At 39.9% G+C, this 9965-nt stretch overlaps 3 protein-coding genes and 1 non-coding gene across 4 annotated transcripts; 3 read left to right on the top strand and 1 right to left on the bottom strand.

Moving 5' to 3' along the window:
- The first annotated feature begins 855 nt into the window (after positions 1-855).
- On the top strand, positions 856-2696 carry LOC126792748 (60S ribosomal protein L17-2). The gene is made up of 7 exons (XM_050519216.1): positions 856-937; positions 1014-1050; positions 1148-1188; positions 1779-2009; positions 2084-2186; positions 2281-2348; positions 2452-2696. Exons 1-7 carry the CDS (start codon positions 935-937, stop codon positions 2518-2520), a joined length of 552 nt encoding a protein of 183 aa, XP_050375173.1. The 5' UTR covers positions 856-934; the 3' UTR covers positions 2521-2696.
- LOC126792987 (small nucleolar RNA snoR74) lies at positions 1316-1456 on the top strand. Its single transcript, XR_007671979.1, has one exon. It is a non-coding gene; the product is annotated as a small nucleolar RNA snoR74 (small nucleolar RNA).
- Positions 2697-3233: 537 nt separating the features above from the next.
- On the top strand, positions 3234-3977 carry LOC126792751 (signal peptidase complex subunit 1). Its single transcript, XM_050519218.1, has 2 exons — positions 3234-3334; positions 3506-3977. The coding sequence occupies exon 2, from the start codon at positions 3508-3510 to the stop codon at positions 3790-3792; it is 285 nt and encodes a 94-aa protein (XP_050375175.1). The 5' UTR covers positions 3234-3334; positions 3506-3507; the 3' UTR covers positions 3793-3977.
- Positions 3978-4087: 110 nt separating this feature from the next.
- Positions 4088-6795, bottom strand: LOC126792740 (small ribosomal subunit biogenesis GTPase RsgA 1, mitochondrial). Its single transcript, XM_050519208.1, has 5 exons — positions 5992-6795; positions 5375-5599; positions 5078-5272; positions 4775-4968; positions 4088-4446 (listed from the first exon to the last, which is right to left on the bottom strand). Exons 1-5 carry the CDS (start codon positions 6661-6663, stop codon positions 4308-4310), a joined length of 1425 nt encoding a protein of 474 aa, XP_050375165.1. The 5' UTR covers positions 6664-6795; the 3' UTR covers positions 4088-4307.
- Between the last annotated feature and the right edge of the window lie 3170 nt (positions 6796-9965).

The raw sequence follows: 9965 nt of genomic DNA on the forward strand, positions 1-9965 counted from the left end.
AAAACACCACGTGACACTGTCATGTGGTGTATCCAGCTAATCATATTATTTTATGGTGTAGTAAACATGCACATAATGAAAGAGAAAAAAATTATTTAAATATGAGTAACTAATCAGAAACAAACGATAAACAATTTACATATAACGCCATGTAGATTATGTATCGAGTACATATAATAATTTTTCCTAATTGACACTGCCTGTCGGCAACCGCATTTGACCATCTTTACAGTCCAACCAAGATATAAGTGTTGTTCTAACTGATAGCGTTTAGCAAGTACCAAAAGAACCCTGCTCTTTTTCCTTTTTCTTTGAAATAGGAACCCTATTATAGTTGTCACAGCGTCTTAGTGTACGACGTGTAAATACAATACGGATGCGTAAAATTAATGACGTAAACATATATATACTCTAATAACCATAAGAGGACTTGCTAACCATTTCTAAACAAATGTACCATTTTAACCTTCAAAGAGTAAAAATGATTAGTACTCATAAAATAGTGAGACATATAAATAGATAACTTGCAATATAAATAGATAATTCAAAATAAATAAATATATATATATATATAAACAGTTTCCACATATATCTCCAAATAACCACCTTATGTCAACTGCACCCAACGGATCTGTTTGTGTCTAGTATAAATGGTATTGCATCGCGAAGTTAAACACCATGCAAAGGTCGCCAATAGTCTCATCGACATGCAAAGTATGACCCAAAATCAAAATTCGACATGAGAGGGGTACACTATAATTTGAGCCCAACATAATCGGGTGATCACCCGAGCCCAGATCGGTCGGTCCCTAGGGTTTAATTTTTTTTTCCGTCTCTGCTTATAAAAGCCGAAGCCTCATATAAAATTGCCTCTTCTGCGAAATAAACCTTATCGCACAACCCTTTCACTGAAGCAGAAGCAGCAGCCGCCGCCATGGTACTTCCTCAAGACCCTAAGTCCGTCTGTTCATCTCTGCTTATTCTCATGTATTTATCGTTCTTTCTTATATCAGGTGAAGTACTCCAAGGAGCCCGATAATCCCACTAAGTGTAAGATCTCTTCGATTTTCTCACATGATTCTCGTTTTTGATTTCATCTAAAAACTGCTTTTTGGATCTAATAGAAGTTTGTTGTTTATATCTACAGCTTGCAAGGCTAGAGGTTCTGACCTCAGAGTCCATTTCAAGGTATGTGTTTGTGTTTTAAATCAGTTTAGTTTTTTTCTTATTGTGGTTAGCTGAATTTAGGTGGAAGTGTAGTTGATGTCTGGATTTGTGAGGGTGTCAGATTATGTTGTGTTGTGAAAACCTGATGATAAAAGCAGGGTCCTATTGCCTATGTGGATGGGTCTCTCGTAACTATCAGGGAAATTAGTTGCAAAGTTATTGGGTGAACCTCTGTTTTGTGTCTATGTGGCTCCTTGTGGCTGAAGGTTCAGTAAACCATGCGACATTTTAATGGAATGCTTGCGTTTGTGTTATGATAAATGTTTGTTTGAAGTTATGATACAAGCCAAAGTGTCATGTGTAGATAATGACTTGCTTCTAAGTACGTGTGTTTCAAAAACATGATGGTATGAGGCATGTTTTTTAATCTCAATTCTTTTAAACTCGATGAACAATTTTGTTTTTCTTTTAGTGGGAGCGATAAGTTTCTGGTGGTCAACCTTTTAGAAGAGATGTTGTAATCATGGGATAGTTTTTGTTGAGATGTTTTATGTTTAATGTAATGAATTGAAGACTTATGTTTTCTTGTATTTGCCTATTGTCCTTGACAGAACACGAGGGAGACAGCGTTCTCAATCAGGAAGATGTCCTTGATTAAGGCAAAGCGATATCTGGAGGATGTTTTGGTCCACAAGCAAGCCATTCCTTTCAGACGTTTCTGCCGTGGTGTTGGGCGTACAGCTCAGGCCAAGAACAGGCATTCCAATGGCCAAGGGCGTTGGCCTGTGAAATCTGCCAAGTTTATCTTGGATTTACTCAAGAATGCTGAGAGCAATGCCGAAGTGAGTTTCTTGCTGTTCGCTTCCCAGTGTTGGTTTAGCCACTACAATATCTAATTACTGGTTACCACTTTCAGGTTAAGGGTTTGGATGTCGACTCTCTCTTTGTATCTCACATCCAAGTCAACCAAGCACAGAAGCAAAGACGCCGAACGTACCGTGCTCATGGAAGAATCAACCGTATGTTCTTGGATTTATTTATTTTGGTTCCATGTCCTTGTGTTTATCTTGAACATTTGTTCCTGAATATAACTTTTGTTTTGATCTTTTGTAGCATACATGTCATCTCCATGCCACATTGAGCTCACTTTATCTGAGAAGGAAGAACCTGTGAAGAAAGAGGTACTTATATAATTCCTATTTAGTTTTCATAAATATAATGGATTAATCACTTTCTTTTACCCATCTCTAACTGTTTTTGTCCCCTATGTCAATGTCATTGCAGCCTGACTCCCAATTGGCAACCAGCAAATCTAGGAAGTCGCAAGCTGTTCGTGGTGGTGGATCTGCTTGAGTGGCAATTAGACCTGCCAGTTGAAGAGTTCCTGACTATTGTGCTAATTCATATTATGAGAAATTTTTGTTGCTTATTATATAGTTTGAGATGTTATGCAGACAATTTTTGGACCACCCTGTGTACTGTTAATCCCAGATTATCTTTAGTTGGATCTATGATGGTTTGCTTGAGTACCTTAATAGTTAATATCCAATCCTAGAGTAGGACCATTGCAAATGGTCATGATTTGGCAAATAGTCTTGTTAAATTATCAACACGACGCTCCTTTGTTAGCTTTGTGCAGCCTTGTGGGAAACATCACCGTGTTGATATTGGCTAGGTGAAGTTAAATGATACCTCTACTCGGTCCAAACGCCACATTCCAATATTGCTCTAAACTTACTATACTCTCTCATTGGTGTTATTACTGTACTCTCATTGGTGTTAGTAACACCCTTAGCGCAATGTGGTGGCTTTCTTTAATCGTACAGATTCTCTTGAAAAGAATCGACATGAGCCCTGAACTGATATTGATTTTTACCGTCCTTATTTACCAAAGATACTCGCACTGTTGCCCTTCTTTTTTTCAAAATAAAAAATAGAAAACAAAATTCTTAATGGAATTGTGGTTACGTGGCACTATCTTATTTGCAGCGACAATATGACCTCGTCACCACAACACCTCCACGTCATATCTACCGTTTAATATTTATTTCCTTCCCTTGCGTTTTTTTCTATTCTGTCTTCTCCTTCTCCGGACACACGTACAGAGATCCCTCACTCTTTTCTCCGTCTTCAGAAATCCAGGCAAAACCCTCCCGTGCTGTCTCAGGTAGCTCCCTCTCTTTGACTTCCAGCGCACCCAAAATTTCTTCCTCACAATCCCAATTCCTTTCTATTCCGAATCACGCTCTTCGATCTAGGTCTTCATTGGTATTTACGGTTTTGGGGTTTTGACCAATTACGCAGCGTTAAACCGTTGTGTTTGTTTGTTCAATTTCAGATATGGATTGGCAAGGACAGAAGCTAGCGGAGCACCTGATGCAGTTTATGCTGCTGTTTTTCGCGGTGGTTGGGTTTCTCATTGGCTACGTGATGGGTTCGTTTCAGTTGATGATGCAGGTCTATGCAGGTGGTGTTGTTCTGACCACATTGGTGACTGTCCCCAACTGGCCCTGGTTCAATCGCCACCCTCTCAAGTGGTTGGACCCAGTCGAAGCCGAGAAGCACCCCAAGCCTCAGACCCAGCAGCCTGTGAGCTCCAAGAAGAAAGGCTCCAAAGCTAAGTAGATTACTTTCAGTCACCAATTAGCGTTTGGATTTAGGTTTCAGTGTTGTCATGTATTTGGATTCTCAGTTACAATGTACTGGAGCTCTAACCTTTTATGCAATGACTGAGATTTTCCTTCCGTAGCAATTATCGTTTGTTCAATTGTATGAATCGGTACTGGCCTTACATTTCTGGCTGCTGGTTATATTGGCGGTGCTTATGTCCAAAGTAGTGACTTTTATGTTTAAATTGGTTCAGTTTCATACAGTACTGAGAAAATACACAACTGATCAGTAAACATGCTAATCAATCAGCTAGAGCAAGGTTTAAGGATTATTGATCTGTATGAGTCACTGCCAACTTACAAGCATTTGCTTACATATCAGATATCACAAAAGAGAAAAACCCAGAGATCTGATTAGTTTCACTTTGTACAGCTGACATCAGTCTAACCTCTTCTAACAAGATGTAGAACTTGCTATTTACAATGTTTTGATATGACGCAACTTCCTGCCGGTTTTGAGTCCGCATTGTCCTATTGGTTTACCTCGTCTAGCAAGTTGTCATCATCAAGCTCATCTAACTCATCTAGAAGTGATTGGTTTATACGCTTGCGTGATACTCTCCTATGCTTCTTACGCTCCAACCTTGGTTCAGCTTGTCCAGCTTTGATCCTGCAAATAAACGTGAGACATGAGTTTCAGAAAGAAAACTAAAACAAACTAAATGTATGAAATAGCATATCTACAGACTGCAGTACAAGCTGGTCATTGAAATTTGGAATGTTTGATATAAAAACTTAAACCTTATGAATTGTTGAAACAATAAGGATGATGAAAGTGAAGACTGGTACCATACTGTCACAATCTTTACCAGCAACGACAGTAATGTTATTTCTACATTCAAATAGAGTATACTTGAACGAAAGAAACTGAGCTATTTGGTTCAGTAAACATGGACAAAGGACTAGTAACCAGCTTATTATTATTCAAGAAAACATACCTTACATCACCCTCTTTTTTTGTTCCAAATGTCCTCAACTGAAATTCCTCTCTGATTCTGATCTCATCAAGTAGTTGGAAATAGTATGGGTATCTTTCCCAGTCGGTCCCAACAACACAACCTTTTTCACCCAAATGCAAGCAGTCACTAAACGCACATTTTGTACCTTCAGTGTCATTGAGTATCTTCTGTATCTGAAGAGAAATAAAGACACTATCATTAGAACAGATAAACTTAACAGTGAAGAATCTGACCAATATTAGCTTATACACAAGAATCAACTACATTGTCTTTTACACAAACCTCTGGGAACGCTTCTGCGAGTGATTGCTTTGTTACTTTCATTAAACTAGGCTGGCTGAACCCGGGAGTATCAGCAAGATACCCTCCTCCAGACAATGGAAGCAAGGAAACATGGCGAGTAGTATGCTTCCCTTTACCACTTCTTACTGAAACCTGTCCAACACGCTGATCCTCCAACCACTTGCTGCCTACAATCTGAAATAAGCATACGGAAATAAGAACTGGAATGTGCTTCCACCTTGCATAAACAAATGATACCTGGTAAAGTAAACGAAGCAGAAAGCAATAAAAACCTACTGGATCAAGCCGATTATCAGCGTCTGCAGCATCAAAAGCATGATGGTCGCTATTCCTTAAAGCATTGATCAGACTAGACTTTCCAACTCCACTTGGACCAACAATTACACTAGTTTGATCTCTCAAAATAGAAGCAAGGGAGTCGAGTCCAGATTCAGATTCAACACTGCAAAAAAGTGGCTTGTAGCCCCACTTATGTAGCCTAGCCTTCCATGTTGCCATTGTCTGCATAATTCAACCAAGACTCGCATGTTTTAGGAACAATAGAGAATAGATGCAGTGAGAAGTATGATACAATTTAATAATCAGTACAACAACTTGCATAAAGTTTCATTCTATGACCACATATCGGCGCAATTGCACCATATCACAGAAACAAATTGCTATAAGCCATAAACCATATCAAGAAACAGATCAATGATCCAAAAATTGGTCAATCAAAGTAACATACACGTACTATACAGCATTACCATACACAATGAGTATTAAATAACAGCTTAAACCAAAAGTGTGGCAACTATGAATCAAGCTTCACAAACTTAACCACTAGTAATTTCAAGCTAAGAGGCCAAACCGATCACCACCAAATGAAAGGCAAACAAGACTAGGATTCGAACCTCTTGGTCTACCAGCTCACACTTGTTGAGAGCAAGTGTGAGTGGAATTTCAGTAGACTCAGCCTCAATCAGAAACCTAGTGAGGGCGAAGGGGTCGAGCTTGGGCTGCTCCAGAGAGAAAAGCACAAGCAAATGGTCCACATTGGCCACCGGCGGGTCAAGAATCTCGGAGCTCCTCCGGTACACATTCTCGATCATTCCCCGGCGGTCCACCCAGTCAATGGACCCCACCAGCACCTTGTCCCCAACCAACACTCTCCTCTTTATCTTCTTCAGCAGCGCCCTCACCACACACAGCAGCTCCACCTGAGACGCCGTTCCGTCCGCGCTCTTCTCGAGGCTTCCAGGAGCTTCGACGATGACGCGCATGAAGTTCGCCTGAGCGGCGGCGACGGTGCCGACGGTCTGAGACTCCGAGAGAGGAGGCTTGTCCTGAGGAGAGAGGATCGGAGCGAGGGAGGAGTAGTCCTTGAAGGTCTGCTTCGCCCGGAGGAGCTTCTTGTCCGGCGGCTGTGATTTTCTGGTGAGGTTAGGGTTCTGGTGCTGCTTTGCTGCCGCGATAGGGACGCATCGGACGGCGGCGAAGCGGCGGAGGAGGTTGTTGAAGGCTGGGGGAGTGACGGTGACGGTGAGGGAGTGGTGGCGGAGGATTGAAATGGAGGCAATCGGCATGGAGATGACGGAGCTGTGACCGTGAGAAGAAGGTTCTGGATTTTAAGGGCAGTTAGGGAGTGAAGACTCTCATTTCGGAGCTGGGTATTTCTGTTAGAAGAGACAGGGAGCGTGTCTGTGTGTGTGACTCCATTTGAGACCTGGATGAGTGTAGAAGATTATACAGGTGGCCGCGGACTACGAAATTGAATAGAAAGGGAGAGACGGTGACGTGGCTTTGGGCTCAGTCGATGGGTCAGTCGGAGATTGTTGCTCGGCCCAAGTATGGCTTTGCCCAACGACTTCGGGTCCGGATAAACCCGTAGAGTAGACGTCATTTGTCACATGGCTTTCCAATTTTGAATTCATCAAATTTCGCCATATGTTCTTCGGTTCTTCCTGAAACAAATTTTGTTGCTGATTATTTAGCGGCAAATGCTTATAATCACCATCCTCTGATGGTCTGATTTTACCGTCCTCCACGTTCTATTTGGATCAACGAAAAGGAAGTGTACTTAAAGGTCTCTTAGGAAAAAAAATAGTAAGTAGTTTTTCTAGCTTATTAATCTAAAAGTTAACTATGGAGCTGTTGGAAGTAATAAAAATAAGTTCTGCATGAATCAAACGGGTAACATGAAATTGATGTTATACTACGGATCATAAGTTTTGTCTTTTGCAATCAAAACGTCAACTTTTTTGTTTTTTTAACAGGCAGAACCAAGATAACACACCTGAAAACCGACAATAAGAATTATCTATTTTGACTCAAATAAACTAATTATCCCTAAGTAAAACTAGCCAATAATTAAATATCTTTAGGTAAAACTAGCCAATAAAAGTCATGATTCACCACTTTTTCATGGTCATGAAGTACAAAACTAACATGATACATATAATGTAGAGGACGAATAAATTTTAACAATTACACCATTATATCACTGTGACGCGATGCAAACTATGCTTGTTCAGTAGAGGGAGTTCGCTCATGCTCTGCTAAATTACCTTATGTGGAGACACCTACTGGGTCTTAGTCCCCCACTTCCATTGGTGCCACCATTGGAGCCTCTGGTCCGGCCACAAGAGGTTGAGGAGGAATGGATGACCCAGATTTAGTCTTCTTCTTCTTAGAAGCCAACAACCTGCCATAAACTTTTGTTGTGCTAGTACCACCCTTGAAGATCCGGTCACGGGCAGCCGCCTTATCAAACTGAAAAAAAAAACACGCCTCGGCATCATGGACGCTCAAGCCTCACCTGAGACGCCATATGGAGGAGATAGAACCCTTGAAGCCCGGATACCGAGCCTTAGAGCCGAGCAGTCGACCAACGAGGTAGGCGTGTCGTGACGCTACTGCCGTGCGACCTGCATGGCTAAGAACCGTCGCGCCAAAACAGCAGAGCCCATCAAAGGGGAGATTGGTTTTGATCGGCCATAGCCAATAGATGAGGAAGATTTTGTCGAATTTTTCAGAAACCCTAGTGGCTAGGGTTGAGAGAAAACGATAAGGAGGGCTTTGATCTCATTGTACATGAGTTCCGTCTTGAATGGACTCATAGAAAATGTAAACATGTTCAAAATATCATATACTCAAGAAGTAAAAGTAAGCTCTCTTAATTACATAAATAATGTTCTGAATATCTGATTTTCTAGCCATCAACGAGCAATATTAAACTATTGATCCTCTATTTGAATTGTTAGGATCTTCTAGCAATAATTCTCTCTTCCAACTTGTAATAGACTGAACAACATGTTTTCCGTATTCCAGTTACTAATGCACACGATGCTCAAAACTTGCGTATTCCGACTTGTAATAAACTTCCATAGTCGTTGTAGCTATAATGAACACCTCAAAAATACATATAAATCCTAGCGTTTTCCGCGTAGAGGTTGAGAGAGATTCTAACAAAATTAGATTAATAGTACGGATTCGGTGTCTGCATTAACAAATGACAAATGAATATGGAATTTACGACAAGCTAACATAAACTTAGTGAATTTGCGTGTTATAAGTTCTGCGTATGATTGATGCATACCGTAAAGTATCAATGAGTGTTGCTATGAATAGAAGTGTCATATACCAAAACAAAGTAGGATATCATGAGCATTGAACTTGCAAGGGTCGTCTAGCTATTCGTACCCCATGTTTTCCAGTGACTTAGCACATGATCGATTTAATTTAGTTTATTTCATGAAAACTGAAACGAGTTGATACGGTTGCTATTAATGGTTATGAGTTAATAATCTTATAGCAAGAGTGATCAACATTCAACAATGATCCTTTTTGAATTATTATGAGATTGATAGAATAAAAGAAAATTGGGTAAGGCTTCGATAACGACCAACTGGGATTATCAAATTTAACAGTAAATACACACACGAGTCATATAATTATTTATTAGTACCAAAATGTAGATAAACACGAGTTGCTAATCAAACAAAATGATTATACTTTGAAGTAGTAGAATGCTATCAACTTGTAATCAAACAAAGGTAACGGTTAGCAAGTGGATATGTATTTAATTTGTATGGAAGAATAAGAAGATAAACCTATGATTTGTTGACTAACAATATAATTATCAGAACCACATCAGTCACCAATGTACAAGCACAATGTACATAGGTTAATCTACATACTTTATCATGAATATGGTAACCTAATCTTATTTTAGACGGTATCAAAGAATTGAGCAAATTCTTTATCCTATCTAGCGCAATGCAGCACAAACTTACGTTTCATGATAAACATGAACATCGGCGGTCATCAAACTTCAAACTCATCACCAAGCCATTGTATGACTAATTCAGATCAATCTGCCACTCCTACCAGGTAACACATAGCTTGTTAGCACGCCCAGTATAGAATAATAAGTCCTATGTACATCTCTTAATGCTATGAAGGGCCAGATATACAAAGTTTGGCCTTAACCTTTGGAACGCCATTGATACGTACTTTACTCTGTCAACGATCTACGACAAGCTCTGAGCAATTTCGTGGTATATATAGAGAAAAATGAAACCTCAAAATGCCAAAAGTCTTGTTGATGGAGAAATTTGATTTTCATTTTTCAAAATAAAATGTTGGAAACAAAAAAAAGATATATCATACTTTCAATGAAATGCTCCACGAACTTAAGGATAACAATGGGCAGAGTAGGGTCAGGGGATCGAAATATCATACACATATCCAATTTCAATTACGTCCTCATACCCACCTCAATCCCCGTTAGAAAGTAATGGGTATTCCTTGTCCCCATACCCACTGGGGATCTGTTTTCCATACCCGTCTCAATACCCGTTAATGATATTTTGTTATATTATATAAA

Source organism: Argentina anserina, chromosome 4 (assembly GCF_933775445.1).
Source record: "Argentina anserina chromosome 4, drPotAnse1.1, whole genome shotgun sequence".
In the NCBI taxonomy this organism is placed as follows: domain Eukaryota; kingdom Viridiplantae; phylum Streptophyta; class Magnoliopsida; order Rosales; family Rosaceae; genus Argentina; species Argentina anserina.

Bases quoted from the DNA above. Each gene is read 5' to 3' on its own strand.
- LOC126792748 (XM_050519216.1), top strand. The intron at 2,010-2,083 runs GTGAGTTTCTTG...TACCACTTTCAG, and splicing joins ATGCTGAGAGCAATGCCGAA to GTTAAGGGTTTGGATGTCGA. The intron at 2,349-2,451 runs GTACTTATATAA...ATGTCATTGCAG, and splicing joins AAGAACCTGTGAAGAAAGAG to CCTGACTCCCAATTGGCAAC.
- LOC126792751 (XM_050519218.1), top strand. From the start codon at position 3,508: ATGGATTGGCAAGGACAGAAGCTAGCGGAGCACCTGATGCAGTTTATG.
- LOC126792740 (XM_050519208.1), bottom strand. From the start codon at position 6,663: ATGCCGATTGCCTCCATTTCAATCCTCCGCCACCACTCCCTCACCGTC. The intron at 5,273-5,374 runs GTAGGTTTTTAT...TGCTTATTTCAG, and splicing joins CTGATAATCGGCTTGATCCA to ATTGTAGGCAGCAAGTGGTT. The intron at 4,969-5,077 runs GTTTGTGTAAAA...ATTTCTCTTCAG, and splicing joins TCGCAGAAGCGTTCCCAGAG to ATACAGAAGATACTCAATGA.